The 21654-nt window shown below is 51.2% G+C and overlaps 1 protein-coding gene and 1 non-coding gene across 2 annotated transcripts; one reads left to right on the forward strand and one right to left on the reverse strand.

Annotated features, from left to right (window-relative positions):
• Positions 1 to 2726: 2726 nt before the first annotated feature.
• On the reverse strand, positions 2727 to 6125 carry LOC131208066 (fez family zinc finger protein erm). Its single transcript, XM_058200711.1, has 2 exons — positions 6114 to 6125; positions 2727 to 4886 (listed from the first exon to the last, which is right to left on the reverse strand). The coding sequence occupies exons 1-2, from the start codon at positions 6123 to 6125 to the stop codon at positions 2727 to 2729; spliced, it is 2172 nt and encodes a 723-aa protein (XP_058056694.1).
• Positions 6126 to 9407: 3282 nt separating this feature from the next.
• Positions 9408 to 9480, forward strand: Trnar-ucg (transfer RNA arginine (anticodon UCG)). Its single transcript has one exon. It is a non-coding gene; the product is annotated as a tRNA-Arg (tRNA).
• Positions 9481 to 21654: the final 12174 nt, after the last annotated feature.

Below are 21654 nucleotides of genomic sequence, written 5' to 3' on the forward strand. Positions count from 1 at the left end.
GTTGGCTCGTGAATGCTGGGACCCGCTGGGTGCAAGCCGATTTACTTGTTATTTATGTAATTCCTGAATCAGACCGGACGATTACCGGATTACAGCCGGATTAGGGCATCGTCCGGTAGCTACTGGATGTGGGGCTTTGCCTAAGGAGTTCACTTCCTCGGTAGTCAGCGACAAGATGTAAGTCGGAAACGATATTTTAAATAGGTATAACTTAAGTTTAAATAAATATCGAATTCATTTAATTGATTTCGATTGATGTTTTATGTGGACGGCAAGCTTCATGCTTTCTACGACTATCCATTAAGCGTGCCCATCCAATCAGCAAGACAATCTTTTACTGAAAAACTAATTTCGATCGACTGGATGATTGACTGGGTATGTGCCCCTATAAATGCCGCTCTAGAACAGGGGGTTGCATTCTGTAGTGACGGCAAATCCAGTTGAGCTCACATCAATCGAAGAACTATTCGTTGTTCCGAACTTTTGCCAAAATTTCGCTGACAAAGTTTCAGGACGAAAGCCGGCCCGAAATTCGTTTAGTTTCTCCGAATGCCCTTCGTCCACCGAATCGCCCCCGATTGGTGAGTCGCTGTTGCCGCACAAAGTAAGGATTATCCTTCGGAGCCGTTACATGTGGAGGGTGGATGAGAGAAAAAAAGGTAGTACCCAATACCATCTGACAACGGCGCTCATTGATGCATCGTTGCGTCCAATATTCGGTGGAAAATTCCTTGAATTTGCCCTCTTGTTTCGCATTCGTCGCTCGGTGAGGTTAATCTCTTGCAGTTTGATTTTCGCATCGCCCAACCCAGTTCTATGTCCAGCTCTCTGGGCCCACAATTGGCCAGAGCCCGCAACAGCTGGCGGTTTCGAAAACGTTACATAAGCTGCCGAAAAACGGACGATCCGATTTGCGCCGCCATTATCAATTGCAATCGACAGACCGACACGCTTTTGGACCCAATGTGTTGCACTTCCACGAAACAAGGACCTCACTCTCACTAAGGACCAAGTTTTCCACAGACCACGACGGCGTTTTGGTGCGCTCCATTTTATTTTTCTTCGAATAAGCCACGTTTGCCAAATCCAATCACCAGCGGCAACTGGCAAGGAACCAATTTCCGTCCGCCATTGCCTAGCGATTTATGGATTTTCTTGTTTCTATTGCTCTCCGGTTTGCACCGGTTCTGGCTTCCAGCACAATGCACAGTACACAATTCGCTCGTCCTGGTTGGCCCGGGGATCAAGCCATTGCATGACTGCGAGAAATATCGTTATAATTGAAACATTCGTTTCAATATTTGTTTATCGGGAGTCCCACGTGTGCCTCACGGAATCGCCTAACGGTGGAGTTTGATCGAAACGAAGCAGCAAGCATGATGCGGCAAACAAATATATTTTATGATAAATGCGTTCCCGTTGTCGAAGGAAAGTCAATTTTATTTTCCAAATCTGAAATACCAAACCGTGTTTCGAGTGTTTATTGCATTCCACTCGTCAACAATTGCAATCGCGATCGCGATTCAATCGGGAACAAGCGCAGGATCGCAATTGAAAATGCTGTCTTCACGAACCGATACTTCCCTCAGAGCCCCTCAGAAGATTTATAGCCTTATTTCCAACATAAATCATATGGAAATTGGCACATTATACCTCACCGTACATGGAATGGAATTAAAATTGATGTACCCTAGGAACAAATCAAATGACCGAAAATGTTCCAAAATTTTGGTCCCCAAAAGCGTTGACATCCTAACTATTCATTGCTTTCAATAATTGAACTTTATTGGCTTGTGCAATCAACGCTTAATCTCAAAAACGTCAATTGTGACCAATTCTTACCAATAGTATTAAATCAATTATATAGATACGTTAGTTTTATCTATAAATCATTTAATATCGAGAGCTTCTAAGAAACATACGGTACATAGAAGGTTTTCAAACACTTCGGTCGATAGAATGACACCACGGGATGGGAACTGACACTAAGTTAAATTTTAGAGAAAACCAACATATTAGTCGACTTCCCGAACTGGGAAAATAGACCAAATAAAGCAAGTATACTTTGTAGGCGATTTACTTGACTCTGCTATGTGATCATGATTTAGTTTCACTACTTTATTATTGTCAAACCGTTTTTTATCAATCATTGGGGTCAAGCTTACATGATGGACTTTCTTGAGCCACTGGATAAAAAATGTCTGAAATCGAGCTGAAAGATGGAATGAAACAAAACCACAACTCCGTTTTACTCAATTGGTCATCGCGCGTCGATGTGAACGATTTATTATTCTCTTGACACACATAAACGTTTAAATTCCATTTATCTCGCCCCATAGCCTCTACTAGCTGGAAGTAAAAGTATCTACTACATAAAATGTACACAAACTACGACCGAAAATTCCGAAAGCCTTCGCTTCGAGCACGCTCTAATTCCTCTGTGGCTCCTCTGACTGACCGACCTCCGCAACCCTCAATTCGACGTGATCCGCGCCCGTGATCATCTTTCGTTCCCCTCAAATCTCACTGCGATTCTATTGCACGATTCTTCGTATCTTCCTGGAAGCCGCCTGCCTCGCGAATCGAATCTTCGAAGAGCGAAGACGAGCGAAGTAGGCGCTGCCCTTTTACGGTGCTCCCGAAGCAACGGGAGCTGGCGACGCCGTCTGCCCCACCACCGCGACCGCCGCCTGCTGCTGCTGCTGCTGGTATCCTAAGTACTTCTGTCAAAACACCTTCCCGATGAACGGACCGTCGGTGGCGGCAGCGGCGGCCACCAATCGCTGGTGCCGCCCGGAGCTGGGCATCAGGAAGGGACTGGCGTAGTCGGCGGCTCCATTACGCATCGCTGCGACGGCCGTGTGATGAAGGGCGGCCAGTGACGAGGCGCTCGCCCAGGGCCCAGTCAGCTGGGACGAGTGGGTCTGCAGGTCCGACTGGACGGTGTGGTGCGGGGCTGAAGCTGGTGGCGGTAGCTGCTGCTGGCCGTGGATAGGTGGATGGGAACTACCGTGAAGATGGGGTCCATGCAGACCGGGGTGATGCAGGTGCGGCACTTGGTGCTGGTGATGCTGAGAGGCGGCTGGAGGTCTCGACGGAGGTCTCGGGGAGCTGTCGGGCGATGCCAGGCGTGCCTCGAGAGCTGCCCGCGATGCCCCACCGGACCGCGACCTCTTGTGGCCCAGGCCGCCCATGCTGACGTCGTGCAGCTTGCGCATGTGCTTCTTCAGGTCGAAGTTCCGGCAAAAGCCCTTCGCGCAGATCTTGCACGTGAACGGCTTCTTGTCGTTGTGGGTGTGCATGTGGAAGGTGAGGTTGTAGATCTGGTGGAACGCCTTGTTGCAGATGCTGCACTTGTACGCCTTGTCGCCACTGTGCGTCAGCTTGTGGTTCTTGTAGTTGCCCTTCTGGTGGAAGCCCTTGCCGCAGTACTCGCAGATGTACGGCTTGTAGCCGGCGTGGATTCGCGTGTGCGTGTTCAGCGTGGACGAGCGGTTGAACGCCTTGCCACATGTCTGGCACTTGTGCGGCTTCTCGGACGTGTGGATGATCTTGTGCCGGCACAGGGTCGACGCCTGCCGGAAGCCCTTGCCGCAGATCTTGCAGATGAACGGCCGGGCGCCCGTGTGGACCGGCATGTGCCGCGTGAGGTTGTAGTGGGCGTTGAACACCTTGCCACACTCGGGGCAGGCGAACGTTTTCTGCTTCGCGGCCAACACGGCCGCCGCAGCCGCCGCTGCCGCCGAGGAGCCGCCGCTTCCCAGTGGGGAATGTACTTCGCGGGCGCCGGGTGAACCCGTCGTCCTCGAGCTCGAGCTGATCGACGAACAGGTGCTGCTGGTCGAGAGGTTCAGGCTGACGGTGGAGGTGGCGGCCGTGACGCCACCGGCGCGCTTTCCGCCCGGTGGTGACTGTTTGCTTCGATCAGCCGCGGCGGCTGCTGCAGCGGCTGCAGCGGCAGCCGCCGCAGCCGCCGACAGCAATTGATGATGATGATGGTGGTGGTGATGATGGTGATGATGCCCGTGCGGATGCCCGTGCAGGTGATGTCCGTTCAGGGGATGACCGTGGGGTGGGTGGGATGCCGCCCCACCCTGCATCACCCCAGGAGCTACCACCGTCGGCGGCGGTGAAGATCGCGTAGGGCTTTCGAGCCGCCGGATGACTGCGGAGTCTGCAGGGCCCGCCGGGTAAGGATGTAGGGCTGCAACGGCCGCATGATGGTGCTGCTGCTGCTGCTGGTGATGCTGCTGAGTCAGGGCTGCGTACTGAGCGGCCGCGCACATCAACTGGCCCGGATAGTACAACAGTGGATACTGACTCAGCAGCTCCTGATGGTGGCGAGTGTTGGCCACGAACGGGTGCATCGAGTTGGGCACGTACTTCTTGAACGCCGAGTCGTACGCTTCGGCCACCGACACCGCGGCCGGTAGCTCGTAGCACGGACTGGATCCGGCCGCCGACAGCGGACTCATCGATTTCGGATCCGGACTGTGGCGAGCCGGACGCTTCCGGCCAAAGGCCGACCCGAACGACGCATCGAACGACTCGTCCGGGCTGGCCACATCCAGCACCTCGTCCTCGTCGTCCGCTTCCTCGTCGTCGGCTTCCTCGTGTCGCTTCCGCCGCTGGTCCTCGACGCGCCGTCGCTCCTCCCGATCCTCGTCCCGCCCCATTATGTTGGCGATCGAGAACTTGAGCGTGACGCCGACGCCACCCGGGGGACGTTCCGCCTTGGCGAGGGTCGTCGGGCGCCCCGTGTCGGAAGCCGGCTCCTCCGAGGCCGGCACCACCATCTCGGCACTGACGGACCCCTCCATCGTCGGACTCTTCGCTGTGATCGGCATTCCTGGTGGGCTACACGGTTCCTGCATGCCACGCGGACTCTGCGGGTGGAGAGATAGAGCGAAATTGGGGGTTAGTTCTGCTGGGTTCTGGGTCACTCCGGGACATCCGACCGCTTGATTGATGGACAATCGGTTGCATATCAACAAACAGCTGCACCGGGATACGCCCTTCGGCGATTGTTTCCTTGCACTAACCACCGCCCATCGGAACGTTGAAACTTCGGTTCCCCGTGGCCCCCAATAGAAAACAAAAAAAAAGCGAAATTAATTTTGTTGTATCAACAGCTAGGGTCAAACAATTAAACTCGAGAACCCCACACCGGTAAGACCTGAGGCGGCGGCAATTAGTCCACTTCATAAATCGTTCGCTCGATCCGGTTTCAATCATAATTCTTCTATTTCAATTGGAACTCTGGTGCATAAATCAACCCCATCGGTCGAGTTGTTGGTTTGCATCGTCACACAATTCTATGGCCCATTGTTTGTTGTTTGGGTTGCAAGCATTATTGGCACAACATTTCACTGAACTGTTGGGAAAACACACATCGGCGGTCATTATTTTTCGATAAATTGAATACTGACTTGATATTCTTCATTGTTTTGAATTTGATTTACGAGCAAGAGTTTTCCTACTTTTTTCACCGTAAATTTTTCGTAGTAAATATATTTATAATGTAAAATAATTACTATTGATCAATGAAAATGAAGACACAGTGCCGTAAGAAAGTTCCCATAACGAAGCTAGCAATCGCTGTAACGAGTAGCGGCATCCAGCGTTAAATTGGTATCATTGCACTTGTGAGATCATCTGAACATATTCAGAAATTTTCATCAAAACGTTATAGCATATGACACTTTAAAGTCATTTCGATAATCATCTTATTCAGCTCTTTGAATGGAAGAAATGATTTTTTAAGAGGACGACTAATCTGAGAGAAGCACAAACAAATGGCGGAAGAGACATTAAACATCAATTATGAGGCCATTCGCCTGCCGGACCGTGAGATGAAGCTGAGTTTTGACAAAACAAAGACATTTTTTAACGATATATGATGATCACACCAGATAGATGAAGAAATGACTGTAAAGTCGATTGGTATACTATTAAAAACCCGCAGACAATATAATAATTTTCAGCAAACATTGCTAAAAGTGAAACAAAATACTCTAAAAATTCAGTTTAGATGTAAAATGTAACTGCTCATCTTATCATGCCTCCGTTAAAATCACATATCCCCGATAAAACCATAAACCATTAATACGTACGAAATAAACCATGTTGTTGTGGCGATCGGTGACCGTTGCGGGCGTCGGAAATCCGGCTCCGGTTCGTGCACCGGTCTCGGGGATCGTTGCTCTTGATTTAGCTCCCGTCAGGACAGGAAAAATCGTTTGACACGCAATTAACACGACCGCGCTCTCTTCCGCCGCTTTGCAACGCACGAGATTGTCAATTGCCGGATACCGTGGCGGAAACCAGCTTCCTCGTGCTGCGGGGTTTTTAATTTTCTCACAACCCTCGAGAGGCTGCCAATTGTTTTCATCGACCACTTGCGTGGGGCTCTCTAGTGTCTTGTGTGTCAGCACATGGCCCTGGATTAATTCGAGATTTCTTCCGAGGTGCCAAGACCACACGCGAGTGCCGGGCGCTGTTATCACATCGCACACCCAACACACACACCCACACGCACGTACACTTAAGGACAGAACTCGTTGGCCACCGGCATACAGCTCGGAGCCAAGTGGGAAAACTCAATTAAGGAAATTAATTCAATTGATTGCACGCCGCAAGTGGTCCTTCGGTGTAGGAACTTCGGCCTTCGGATTCACACATATGCTCGGGCCGCTGTAGTAGATGCCTTTGGATGGCGGAAGATGTTAATTTGTTCGACACTTGAAAGTTCGTCTTCGGCACCTCCGAAGATGCTTGGCCGCCAGCGGTCGATGGGTTAAAGGGCTCTTGGCTGGTTGGCTCTTGGTCCACCACTTAAACTATTTATTAAAACGGATTTATTTGTTTTATATCATTGATGCAATGTTTTAGCTGTTCACGATACTTTTTTTGGTCACTGGTCACTGGCGAAGGACAAGCTCGCGCAATGATCTTCGCAATTCGCGGTTCGCAAGAGAGCGCAACACCAACCGGTTCGGCAGCTGAAACTGGTCTGATTCCGAAACCGAACGGGCCATCAACAGCAACCCATCGCGCCGGAAAGCCGGGAAAGGTCCTCGAAAGTCCGCCCTGCGAAGGTCCTTCCGGAGACCCCTCCTCTGCTACACATCTCTCGCTCCCGCTCTTGGTCTCTCCATCTCTTTCTCTCTCATCCCTTTCGAGCGGTGCTCAAATCACAGCCTGCTTTGCGCAGTGAACGCACACAGCGATGGCGAGTGTCCTTTCATGGAAAGGATACGAGCGCGCACCGTTTTAAGGCTGCTCTTTCGGTGCGATTCAGCAGCCAAAAAAGGACACTCGACGGAAAGGAAAAGGACACTCGGCCACGCACACCACCACAGAATGCTCTTTCGGCTGGGCCTGTGTGTGTCTGGATGAAAGAGCTCAACGAATGGGCTGCCTGAATGGGACACTCACCACCAGAAAGGATACACTTTTGCCAGTGCGTGGCTTGTCCTGTCCGGCGGCAGGGTGTTCATTTCATCGTTCGCATCGGAAGCACCTCGTCCTTAGCGCGCTTCCCTCTCTTTCTCATCCGGGGGAGTCGTGGGCCGTCGTTGCACACTTGGCCTGCGCCGGGTTCATCCCGTCGGCTGATGAGCAATCCGATCGTCGTCGTCGTTGGGTGCTATTTTCGATGCCACCGTCATCGGTGACGCCCCGTATTTTTGCTGATGTCCTCGGAGACATCCTGGCTCGCTGGCTGGTCGCTGGTTGGCCACCGGCCGGCGCACGCGTCACACGGCGAAGACCAATTTACTCGGGATACTACTACTACTCGGGTGCTACTTTATTTACTTGCCAGGTGGGCCCGGATGATGGTCTGGGAGCGACTGGGAGCGACTCGTGGCTGAAAAGAGACAGCCAGGCGAAGCCCTGGCGAAAGGAGCTGCGCATCCGGAGTGGATGAGCAAACAGTGGCCGCCCGGCCCGGTGTGTCGTCGTCGTCGTCGTTATTTGGGCTGCGAAAGCACAAAAAGCGGTGCACAGGGATCAAGCGTCCTCCCGCGGCCCGGGCGCGGGTTTGTTGCTAGATCCTTGTTAGCTCATTACCGTGCACTTGAGAGACACGGCGGCGGCCCGGTCGATCCCGGTCGGAGAAAGCTCCTCCACGTTCACGCGGGCTGTAACGGTAGCCCTTTCCCGGGGACAGCCATGGGGGGAGCATGGAGGACGCCCGAGGAGTGTCGCCCTCAGAATCGCCCCCTCCGGGGGGGAACGTGGCGATGGAATTAAGCAAACAGTGAAAAGAATCCGAAAACTTGACGGAACTGAGGAAATGTTTCGAATAGGGGTTTAAATGGAAAACTCAACACAGACCGAGTTGGGACCGGGCATCACTACTTCGCTGCTGGAGAAGGACCGTCGGCAAGGGTGGGGACAGTCCCCAGCAACCAAGTGAAGCGCGAAAATGTGAACAATCTTTTGTCCACGCTACCGCGAACCGGGCCGGAGCTTCTTTCTTGATAATATTGGATGGCATATTAGACTTGACGTCCCCCCCAAGGGTCTTAACAAGGTCTCAGAAACGCCAGACTTTCTTGGCGAACCGAAGGAATGTTGCGCTCCTATGAAGCGAAGGGAGAATTGTGTATTAAAAAAATATTACGGCAATGGACGATAAGAAGTTAAAGGGAATATGTCTTCTTGCTAGTGAACTCACGTAGGGAAAGACGCCAAGTAATTTGCTTCGCAAACCAACAATATGCTCACAAATAAATCAGATGATCTTCGTAAAAAAGAAGTGGAGTCATCTAGTTAACTTTAAAGAATTTCATATAATTAGCTCTCGAATTGTTGAGTGGATAGAATTATTCCATCTATTGGTTAGGAATTCTTATAGTTTGTTAATTTCGAATGATCGTCTTTGCACGCCAGCAAGGCGTAGGACAAGATTCGTTGTTGTTCTCCAGTTCTCATTTTGAGAATTTTATTCAGTCTGATTTGTATGGACTGGAAAAATCTCAAAATATAACAGCCTTAATACCTTCAAAAAATGCCAGACACAATGTTCGGCACCATATTTAATTACGAATAATGTTTTTTACAAACTACAACTTTACATGAAGTTACAATTTTGTGCTTCACGAATCAAAATTAAAAAAAAAAACTATCCGATCGAGAAGGACGAGTTATTTTGTTAAAGCAACAGCCTTGTGCTAAAGGGTACTAAATTCAAGCAAAATAACTCCTTTTTCCAACACGAGTAGTAACTGTGACCGGGCAACAGTATTCTCATGCGATGCGTTGCCATGGAGACTCGCGTAGTGCGAAATAGTGCGTCGATACGCAACACAAACTCAGAAACGGCCGCAAAAAGACGTTTACGTCATTCCACTGACGGTGCTCGGGTCGTGGAGGGAAGATAACGCCACGTAAGCAACCGCGGCCGTGTGGCCTAATGGAGAAGGCGTCGGACTTCGGATCCGAAGATTGCAGGTTCGAGTCCTGTCACGGTCGGAAAATATGGAGTGGAAAGAAATCTTTTTCATGAGTGCAAACGGTATCGTTGCAAAGCGAATTTTTTAACTAAGAATGTTTTTTATCGTTACATAACAATATTGTGTCCATTTCGTGAGCTATTTTGCCTATTTGCTATTTACCTGTTTACAAGCCTGTCGGTACCCATTGTCAACCCAAAAATTACCTATTAATTCCTTAACCTGTAGCTCAAAAAGCTCACTCTTCTTCCAAAGACATTTCACGACACAAAGTCATAAGCGAAGCCGCCTGCGATTTGTCAGATTTCTTAGACGCTTAGTTGACCGAAATCGGAAATGAAAAGAATCCTGGTCGCCAAGGTCGTTCCTAACCTCGTTGAAAGAGGACATAGTTAAACCCTTCATTTCTTTCGGTAGCTATCGGATCGTTAGATCGGCAGAATCGGCGTCTAGGTCTGCGCCTCTCAGCTGGCGTGTGCCACAATGAGTCGTGCGCCGCGTGCGGGGCGTGAGCAATCGGAAGCACCTGTCCAGAGGTATTGTCCTTCCTTCGTCGGCAAGGACCGGCCGACGCCAGCACAACAAACACAGTCGTGTGTGTGCGGCCAGGACACTGACGATTGCTCAGTTTTCAACCCCTCCGCCAACACAAACTGCCGTCGGGGACGAAGGGACTCCGGGGGCATCATGTTCCGTTCAGCCTCCCAAGGTTCCGCTCGAGTGTGCCTGCGGATCGACGGAAAAAGAACAGGCGGAACAGAAAAATCGAGATAGAATTACACTGGCCCGGCTGCCGGAAGTAGCGATGCGAGCTACGCAACTCCTCGGCCGACCACTTCGACGACACAAAGGTCCGCCAAGAAACGGCAAGATGCCGTGGCCTAGGTCTGCGTCGGTGGCCTCCGGCGCAGTGCTCCTGCAAGAGCGCAGTTGTGCACGTCAACGAAAGAGCCCCCGGCTGGCTGTTCGCTCGGTTGGCTGCCAAAAGGACGTCATTACTAGCGTTCGTCCCGGTTAGGCTCTCTCGCTACCAAGAAAGCTGACCAGAAAACAATGGAGCAACGATGCAAAATTAATGAAGAATCCAACCGACGACGTCGACGAGCGGCATTCCTGGAGAGCGTACCCTCTGGAGTAGTTGGTTCGTGCCTCTTCATTGCAGTTTTTGTCCCTGTCGCTGAAGGACTTCCACCCCCGGGGGTCTGGCCCTTTGCACATCTTAGTCCCGTCGGTTCCCGGCACGGCTGGAGCTCACCTGGACCAGGGCTCCGCAAAAGCCTCTTGCGACTGTCAGACTGTCGACTTGAGAATTGTGCATTTGCACGAAATTATTCAACAAATGCTCAAGTGGCGTCGGGTCAGCCCTCCCCGGGGGCACACACATACGCACACCTACGGCAGACGTGATCAAGTTTGTTCTTTCCCTGGCGTCCGCATGCACCACAAACCGAAACTCCGAAGTTATGCTGTCAAGGAACGTGCGGTTGCGGTTCTTCTCGGTGGTTCCACTGCCTGGAGGCGCCGTTGGAGAAAGCTTTTGCCCCCGAACACAATTCAATTGCACGCACTTGCAGGGTCCAGGGTCGGGACGAAAGGACAACGATGCCCACTCACAGGACGTCTCGACACACTGGCAACCAAGCCACCGGTCTGGCCCGGTCTCTGTTTGCCCACAGTGCCCGAACCCGACACAAGTTCAAAGGACGATGCAATCGGCTCACTGCTCCGTAAGCACCGACGAAAGGATAATGGCTGCGAAGAACTTTTGAACGATGCGCTCCACGAGCGGCAACTGGCTCGGATCCTTTTACTGAGCATGATTTGTCCATTTAACGACCAATTTTTATAAAGAAGTTTATAAATGGTAGTATAACATAATGAGAAGAAGTCAATAAATATTTTTATGTGATTTTTTTAGCGTGCTGCAGACACATTCCTGTATCTTTTAAACAATAAACAAACTAATCATTGATTGTAACAAAGTTCAAATGACGCAATTTTCTGCGCCTTGTCCGTCGGTTTCTTCCGTGGCATATGGTGTTTCTATCGCGTGGCCACGAATCGTGGCCAACTACAGCAAGGGATATTGTACTGCCTCAACAACTGTCAACCGGGAGCAGCATTGAACCCAAGACCCGAGTCCACCTCCTTGGCTTGGCGTCTTGACGTGAAACGGGAGTAAAAATGAAAAGCCTCCGAGCCACACGCCACACGACCGTTTAAGGGCCATTCGATATTTTAATAACCATCTTTTGGCCGTCTCAGATCCGATCCTGGCTTTATTCGCGCAGCTCTACAAGGACAACTCCCGGTGCAATGGTGCACCTTCCACCTTCCGATGCGCAGAGGGTCGCTCTCATCCCCTCGTGGTTTGGTCCGGTTTTGGTCGCTTTCGCTCGCAACCACGCGTCTTCCGCCCGGTGTACCGGTGTACCGGAAGTAGCGAGTGAGACCAGTTGAGCTATAGCTCTGTGCCTGCGGTATTGTGCCGCTGCAGGAGGCACATCCCCGCCCAGCCCAGCTGCCAACGGAAGGCGCCGTCGCCGGAATCCTTAGCCGGAGAAGGGACGTGGACGGGCGTCGCGCTTCTTGGCAGGCAGCTGAAGCCAGAATCTTGAGCAGCGGCGGACGCGTGTTGTGATTTCCGGTTAATTATTCTCGTGCTCAATTTTTTGCCGGCTCGTCTCCCCTAGGCCGCGGCCGGCCGGCCGGCTGCTCGTATTGTTTTGCTCACGCCAATCACGCCGACAGTTGACGACAGTTGGCTCGTGCCGGTGAAACGATTGTGAATCGGGCCGATCGAGCCCAACGATAGAGAGGCCGGTTCCGATTTCGTGCCTACCGGAATGTTGTCTGAGCCCTTCTGGTGAGCCGGATTGCAGATATATGAAGATAAAACCGAGTGTGGAATTGTGAAGGTGCTTCTTACGTCAGCGAGTCCATTTACCAACATCAAACATAACTCGTAAACGTTTAGGTAATTTCCGCATTAATTCAAATGCCCCCGAGACTCTCATTCAATCGACTAGCCTCTAAACGGTATTCCCATCTCATGTGGGCGTTTTATCATAATTTATTAAACTCACTTTTGCAGACAAAAACACATCACCAACCAACGCAAGAGGTTTCGATTGCCCATTCACTTCCCTCGCTGCCGAAAGGTAGAAATTAATGCAAAGCGTAGAGTTGGCGTAGAGACGACACCTGGAGACACAAGTTGGGACACGTGTATGTGACGTCGCGGCCAGCCCATATGCGAGACCTCAACAACTCCCCTGTCTCAAGGAGGTGTGCCGAAAGTGGCCTATGAATACGCGCGTCCCGTCCCACAACAGTGAAGAGGGTTTCGGGGCTCGAAAGGATCGTATGCTAATTGGGTTCCCGGTGGCATTCCGACGCTTGCCAAACTTCCGGTCGCGCAAGGAGCAACATTCCATCGGACCCTTGCGGGACCGGTTATCGGTCGCGCTCCTGCCGACCAACTGTCCACACGTGCACCGTGCGTCTCCTAGGTCTGATTCGGTCGGAACATCTGGACCCGGTAAGCCAAGACCTTACTTCCGGACCTTCCGCGCAAGGCGAACCTTTCAAAAACACACTCACGTGTGCCCCGCGGGCGGAGTATCGCCAAAGGACACCCGGCCGTTTGGTGGGGAGTTTATTAAGAAATTATACGCTCGTTATCTGCGAGTAATCATTCTATTAAAATGTCACGACTTATCAGCGGGCCTCTTGGGCGAAGGACACCAGCACCAGCATAAGCACCAGTGCGCGTCGTGGCACGCCACTAAAACGGCACCGCCACCGGCACTAATCTCATGATCCAATCTACTCTATGCAAATTATCATCATCGGCATGAGCATCGGCGAGAGCGCAACCCCCAGGCCAAGGGCAAACTCGATGACGGTGCCATCAGCGCAGCCCAGCTAATGGCACCCTCGTAAACTCGCGTTTCGGTGCGTTTGCCACCGAAATTGCCGATGCCCCCCGAAAAACGAGGGACCAGATTCGCTTTGAAGCCTTTCAAGAGAGCGGCCGAATTGGAAGGACGATTCGCCTGGGCCAACGCCACCACCGATCGGCTTGCGATAAGAACGTGACAGTGAGCATTTCACGCGCGCCGTGCCGTACGTGATCCGGACCGATTTCGATCCGGCCAACTTCGCGTGACCTATCTCCCGGGGGGTGCTCTGCCTATCTCCGTATCCCAGGGTCTGGCCACCGCCGGGGGTTAATCGAAAATAAAAAATCGACCTATTTCCGGCCTACGCGCCCGTCCGGAAGTGGGTGGTGATGAAAAATGGTCGATGAAAGTCAACCGGACGCGAACGCAAGGCTTCGAAACAGGTGGAGATACCGATCGGCCGTCCACTTCACCGAGAGCCAAACGAGGTGCCCGGATTGAGCGATTTGTTCTTTTCATTTCTGGCCCCGTCTTGAAGGGTACTAATTTTGTAATTTATCGTCCGGTGCCATTTCGGGCAAAGCAGTTCCCGGCCAATGGTGCTGAAATGCCGACGGAATGTGGTCGTGGGCAATCGATTTTTGTTTGCCCTCTGGTTGAGTTGTTGGGGCCAGTGGCTGCCAAACGCGGCCACATTTGCATTTGCATTTTATCAGCCACTGTCCACCGCCTGAGGGCAAGTGGTTCAGGCATTAGCATACCCACTCGTAGCTGCCGGTTGACTAGGGGTTCATTCCGACCGGTTGAAGATCACTTGCGAAGATAAAATTCCATTGTTTTCACACATGCCCTCAGCATAAGATGCACCGATGCCTATTTAAGCATCAAACCGTTTGGCCAAACAAATTTAAACAAACATATCGATCACCAGCGTAAGCCGTCGCTACTTACGACGCTTTTCTAGCCGGCCCCACCGCTCCCTAGGCCCATTGTTGGACACTCCTCGGCCGGAACAATCCGGGCCGGGCGGTCGGCGGTTGTCGGAACAATACGCGCGCGGGTATATCCTTTCCGGCCGGTTCCGTAGCATAAAAGAATTTCGATTGTTTTTCTCGCCATCACCGGACTGTTCCGAGCGACCACAAGAAATGGATGCCTAACGAAGCCTTGCCCGGTGAATGGATGGATGAAGTCCCAAAGAAAGGGCCCCGTTTTTATTCTGTACAGCCAGGGCGGCCCTGCCAGGAGACCCACGGCCGGGAACAGCAATATTTGCCAATATTTACCATAAATTATTGGGCATTTTCCTTTCAGCGGTTGGTAAATATTTTCACCGCAATCCGGACCAGCGAATCCGGCCGACCGGCATCCTAGAACCGGAGCACCGGTGACTGTTAATCCTACTCTGCTGGCCGACTGCCCGAGTGGGTTTCGCTGGTGAAGCGTGCCAGGATTTGCGTGTGAAGCCCAGAGGTGGCCACAACGGGACCATCTGTGGGTTCGGCCAGGGTTTGCCGCCAAAGAGCCGCCACACAGGTAGGTAGGCCGACCGGCGAGAAATTGAAGTCGTCAAATCTGGTCAGGATCATTGATGCGCTCCTTGGATTTTGAGCTTGAGAGCAGCAGCCGACAGCGCAAGGCGGACATGCAAAGTCGGCCGCAGGGTCGGCCGCACGCCCCCGATAAGTAGCAGTAGCAGCAGAAGCAGTAGTAATCCCTTAATGAGGTTATTATCCGTTATTGGACGGTCCGGTTCGGTCGGTTCGGTCAGTTCTCGGGCCATTGATGAGCGCTCTCACAGCATCCCGTTGCGCGGAAGACGGCAAGAAATGTTCGGGCGGCCAGCCGATAGGACTTTGCGGTTCCGAGATCAACCGCCTATCGGCCAGCCATCAACCACCAAGCTGCGGAACGGATCGCCGATCATTTGCGGCAGTATCGATTTCACAAAGAGCTGGACACGAGAGCACTCTCTCGCTAGAGATATTTCTCGAATCAGTTAATTAGCGCTAAATCTGGAGGATGCGCTTCGTTAAATTCTGGAGAAACATTCTGAAGTTTGCAATCGATAAACTAAACTATTACCAAAAATTAAACAGATATGACCGTTTCAACTGCAAACAGATAAAAAGTGGTGTCCTTTGTTAAAGGCGTATAAATTGGAGAATTGAAAATCTCCTTCTTTTAGTGGACAATAATTGGAGATAGATAGTGATTGAAACATGCTTTTTGCGTCAACTGCTTCCTCTTTTCCTGCTCCGGCCAAGTGGTGCATAATCTGGATGCGATTGTGGCACTCGTTCCCGCGGGACAAATGGCAGAATAGCGTCGCATTTTCTCGTGCAAATTCGTGCGGCCATTCCACGACCCATGATGCATGTCAATGACTTCCCGAAATTGCACCGGTAAATCTGTCCCCGGTGAGCAGCGAAACAATAAAACGGAGAAAAAAAACACCAGCTAACCACGAACGACAAAGGCGACGATGCATTTTTTACCAAAACTGCACGTTCAGTGCTGTGCACAATGCATTTGGCTCGCGCTGGGTTTTGATTACTTCTGGCGGTTGCCAGACGGTTCCTAGCGGTTCCCGGCCGAGCCCGGCCGGCACGTTTCCACTCGTCGCTTCGCTTCCGCAAGTGGTTCTGCACTGCGCATTCGTGCGCGCGTCCTTCGGCGCCAGTTGGGATGCACTTCCTGCGTCACAAGTGCAGCCGTGGCCATTGTGTTGGGTAAATTTGTTTTGTTTTTCATTAATTGTCGCACTGGGATTTGGAGAAAGAGAGGGCGTAGGGAAAGGGGAAAGGACAAAAACCAGTCACCAGTGCCGTGAAAAAGCGGCCCACGCCAACCACACACGTGTTGTGGACCGCCCACGGCGATGCTGCTCGAGTTCCGTGCCGTTTTGCGTTCTTGCGCGGATTGAGACGCACGTGAGAAAGTGATTCCTGGTTCCATTAGAGTGATTGCAGACTCCACCAGCACCACCAACGGCGTTTACTTGTTGGGAGGTCTACACGTGGCTTCCTTCGCGGAGCTGGGAGACGTGTCCTTTTTATCGCGAGTTGCCACAAGGGGTCCCAAATTCAGGACTCGCATCATATAGTATCATCTCCAGGATCAGTGAGTTCTTGTTCATTTTCTTTGTTTATCGAAATTCTGATTATTTTTAAACATCTTTAGAGGAGCAGGGAAAAATGTAATAAGTTTTAATTATCATTTCCGTTATAATTTGTCTTATTTCGCTTCATAAAATTTCTATCCTTTGAAAGCTTCACTTTACTCGCATCGGCCTTTTTCGGATGGCCTTAAATGGAAAGCAATCGAATAGGACGATGGTAACTAGATCTAATGTCTTCACCGGTTCATATATCTCTCATATTCAAATTAACCGTTTTTAACCGGTTCACGGTTCCTTATTATTAAGTCAATTAATAACCAACCCATATTGGTTGTGTTTTGATAGTTTATCTTCATCGGCCGGTGGTCTTCAGCAAGTGTATCGCTCCGACGGTCTCACGAAACGACGTGCTGATCTGTGTACGTTTCCCACCCGGACACCGACGAGGCTTATCGTGCGAAAAAAAACAACACTCATCAAAACTCTACCAAACTCCCACCTCAAACACGACACGGCCAGCACTGCCTTTAAAGCGTCCACCGCCGCTAACCAATCCCATAACTCAGCCTCTTAGCCCTTCAGTACCGATGAGTACTTCTAATTGCTCTAATTACTAAAACTAACAATACCCAATTAAATAAGAAGATTCACTCAACCGTCTTAACCGGGACGAAGGCCCATTTCTCATCTCATTTTTCAATTTGGCTCCCGAGGTCGGGCTCGGGACGGGACCACGGGAACACTGCGTACGCCGCCACAGGTACGAAACGTGTCCTGCCGGCAGACTCTTCCAACGTCGGCACAGGATTAACGATGTTTTCAAACGGATTAGCCTAGTTTCGTCGGTGTCCGGCCGGCGGGTCGGCTTCAGAAGCGGGGCGGGAACAAAGAACCAGAGGCCGGGATCCGATCTCGCCCCTTAAAAAGATTATCTGCCCACATCGATTTGCTTTCGATTATATCGCTCCGTGGCCTTCGGATCGCCGGATCTCGTCGGGAAGAGCGAGAAAAAAAGAACCGGATAAGCCACCGGACTACCAGGATTCCTGCGGCGGTTCGGAAGCTGCCAACAGGCATTGTGCCCTACTTAGCGCGGTCCGCAGTGCCGCTGCGCCGTAATGCAAAGTAATGGTCAGATTGTTTTATTCCACTACGAGTTTAGTGACGACGGCCGCTCGGTATCGGCGCGGGAGTTTGCAAATATTGGACCATTTGTTGGGGTATAAATATTTTACCAACAGTCCAACAGTGTGGCCATCGGAACGGTGCCCGGCCCTGCGGTTCGTGTAAGTAACTCCTAATAGGCTGCCTAAGCCGGATCAATGCGACATAAAGCATGTGCCATGCGGTGGCCCCTTACGCGGTGGTGACCGTTACGATGATTACGGTTCGGCCGATGATAACAAGCCGCTGGCCGCTCCTTAAGGACCGATCGCCGGATGATCCCACTTAAATATCAACATGTTTTGCACCCTCGCCCCCCCTCGGTGGTGGTGGCCAATCCCTGTCAGAGACCGGCCAGCTCTGGTGAACCTTCTCCGATTTGGCATCATCCCTACGTGGCCCTCTCTTCGATGATGGTGACGAAACGTCTTACGCTCCGGTTCGGTGATTCCCTCGTGGAAAACGCGTCACCAACGCCCCGAGGAGTCGGTGTTTGATTTTCATTTGGAACAACAAACATATTGCGGTGCCGGAAGAGACCGGGCCCTCAAGGGGCCGTGACGGAGAGTTTCACTTTCGTTTCGTCGACGACGGAGGCCACCCGATTATGGCCACCCCTCGCGGGGAAAAGCCACACACAGCCTGCCGTCCTGAGGCGGGCCCCTTTTCTTTCCCCCGTTTTATGCAAGCAGTCAACAAACAGTCCTTTAATTTGGCTGTGAAATCCATTCTTTCCCATTCAAAACGAGCGTCACACGCAACTTTGGCGCTCTTTCGGCCGCGGATTTGTATTGTTTGCACTGTTCGCTGCTCGGCTTCTCGTTTTATTGTCGGCTTTGCTATCTTCATTAACTGCTTTTTTATGTTTTCCTAAGGTTTTATCAATCTAAGATATATTTATCGTTGGAATTAAACTGTTTTACCTTTCATTTTACTGTTTCAGTTGTTTTAATGATTTCCTCAGGGGTACTGTTTTCATTCCCTTTTATTATAATTATGGAAGTAAAATATTATTTTAAGTAGAATTTATATTTATTCTCTTTCTATGAGGAAACCATTGTTGTTTATTTCACTGCATATCCAGTTAACTTAATTTTGATATGGTTTTGTTAAATAAAACCTTGGTTTAAATAAAGAAAAACATTCCACCCCATCTCTAGGTGAACCACGCAAAGAAGAATCCGATTTATTACCAAGAACACGCAACCGGAGGCGTGTTGTGCCTCATCAACCCTTTGAATATGCGGTTTTCCCGGGTTCTATCCGTCGACAGTCCGGTGACAATTATTTGGCCTCGTTCCGAAAACCAAACATTACCGTCACGGCTACGGTTTGTTTCCGTTCTCGTTCTGCGACAACAAAACAGCGTAGGGGAAGGCCGTGACGACGCCACGCTGAATCTTTGACGCTTAAAAAGACGTTTAGGGAATGCGCCAAGTTAACCATCCCTAACACCCACCAAACACATTGTTTTCAAGACCAGACGACGAACACACACAAACACGCTCCTGACAGGAAGCAAAATAATTACCAGCGGGTTGGCGATGCGGGAAATGCGCGGCACGGAAAGCCCGACAATCAACTCAATTCCCCAATCGAGGAGCATCCGGAAGCCCCTGGTTGGGATTTGATGCAATTTTCATCTGCCCCTGACTGCTCGCCCGTCGGAAAATCGGTGGCGGTCTCCCGCCCCCGGGTGGTTGTTGTGGGAAAAAGACGAAACAATCGGATTACCGGAGACGAATCGGAGATCGGCGCGCGGAACTGTGAACTGCGGTAGTCTGGTGGGAGGGAATGCGGGATTTTGGAATCGTTTGGCAAACGGTGACGTAGAAGCAGACAAAAAACGGCCTGCGAAACGATGCTGTCGATTGTTTAACTTTTAAATTTATAATACTTTAATTAGCGCCTCGGCGTCATTGAGCGGATAAGCCCGATTTCGGAGCGATAGCCCGAATCTGAAGCGGTTAATTTTTAAATAGTCCCATCAGAAGCGCCTGCCCCACAGCGTCCTATTAATATAAATTTAGTCAGGAATGGTAACAACAGCGAGGACAAGGGTGACTGTTGTCTTCGGCTCAGGACAAAGCCTGAAGGGCGTTTATTTGTTTCACGATACGTTCTAATACTGAATACATTTTTCCAACTGGAAAAACTCCAACCGGTTCAAGTTACATTGCACAACACTTCGGGGTTACCGAACCGGTACCAATCGATATCTTTTGAACATAACCATCCGAATGCCGCTGCTCCGAATGTTATTACCACTTGAAAACACTCGTTTCTGGTTCATTTACCTCGAACGCAAAACAGTGCCACCGCCCGAATGTTGAGGCCACATCGACTGACTAACTCGACGAGAAAGGGAGAAACGTCGATTCACAGGATCCGGTGCGTTTCGGGTGCCGCGGGTCTTTGGCGGGTCAATAAAAATTCATCATTTTCCACTTCCCGGCTCGTGTTTGTTTTATTGGCAAATGTTTCTGGCGCACGCAGCACTCGCCATTAATCGGCTGAACTAACAAACGGAGGCATTCCAACGATGATGATGATGATGATGGTCCGTCGAGATCCTCGGCCCAAGGGCCGCGAAGTCCAGGAAGTCAAATGTTACAAATTAACTCATCACATCCGGTCGTCCCCGCCCCCGGCCTGAAGGACTTCCCGAAACCGGGGGGACCGATTTCCGGTGCTGGTGCGGTTAGCGGACCGGTTAGATACCGGAAACGCGTGCCATCGATTGGGCCGTGTCCGCCGGCGGTGGTTGTGGCGGAAACAATTTAAACTATATTACAAACAAATCAATCGCCAATGATAACAATATCCGCACGGCTGTGGGTGTGTGTTTGGCACCCTTCCCCCCAAGGGGTTCGGAACAACCCATAATAACAAGCGATAGACGGACCGGTCACGTGCCGTGCCCGTGAGCGTCGTTCGCAATCTTCCACTTGACACCCTTCCCGAGTCCTTCTTTTCCCCGTACGAATTCTCAGCGAAAGAGGATTATTAACTGTACCGATGATGGTCGGAAATTGGCTCAACGCAAGAAGGTGGATACGCACGCACGCAGCCCGGAAGTCCTCCTGTCCGCCCGTTGGCCCGTTTTTTCGCGCCGGCTTCCGGGTTGCCCTCGCGCGATTGGCAGCTAATCGTTTTGAGCAACCGTGTTTCTTCTCAAAGCCTATGTCCTGTGTCCTTTGGCGGTTCTGCTGCCGACGGCTAAATAGCCGAGCGGTGCCAAGCCGTGACAATGGCACCGGGGGCCACCGGGACTGAAGCGGGGTGTTGATTAGGGTGTGATGTGGTTTGCGCGATGCCCTTTCCAGAGTGTGTCAATCGTTGTGGCCCTAGGCCATATGCTGATATGGTGTGTGATTGGTGACCTCGCATAAGCCAGGTGTCAGGAGCAAAGAAAATTTACTTCTGATCGATCGATGACTCCGAATTTTCGGCAAACCCAAGACTCGTATCCTTATCGACTTATCCTGAGTGAACGTAAAGCTAGCTCATTTTGTTTATAAACATTTTGATCTCGACCGATTGTTTAATTCAACAACAAGAATGAGGGCTACGCTCAAACCGTTGCTTTAATAATCCTTTTTAAGAGTTGGCCACCGTGGAGCTCGTCAAACTTCGATCCCACACAAAGCGCCGCTCTCCGGTTCGTTAAGTGCCGCGAACCCGTTAAAATCCCATCACCGAAAACCTTGTCAACATTCCAGCAACCCAACTCGAGCCCGGGCCCGGGCTCGAGCGCTTCCAATTTTGATCCTTTCCGCGCGGAACGGACACGGGCCAAAGGGTCGGCTGGAAAGGATTAGAGCGGCAGGAGTACAACGACGCAGACGTCGCCGTCGACGCCGGGGTTCTGTCGGTGGCAACAAAGACGGGCGCGCGCGCGCGCGCCTACCGTGGCCACCGACGCACACGAGCTCAAGGACTTCCGTGTGCCACCTTCCCGAAAATTGAATCCCGCCAACACAAAAAGAGGATCCGGGGCTTC

The sequence above is a fragment of the Anopheles bellator genome, chromosome 2, assembly GCF_943735745.2.
Source record: "Anopheles bellator chromosome 2, idAnoBellAS_SP24_06.2, whole genome shotgun sequence".
Lineage (NCBI taxonomy): Eukaryota > Metazoa > Arthropoda > Insecta > Diptera > Culicidae > Anopheles > Anopheles bellator.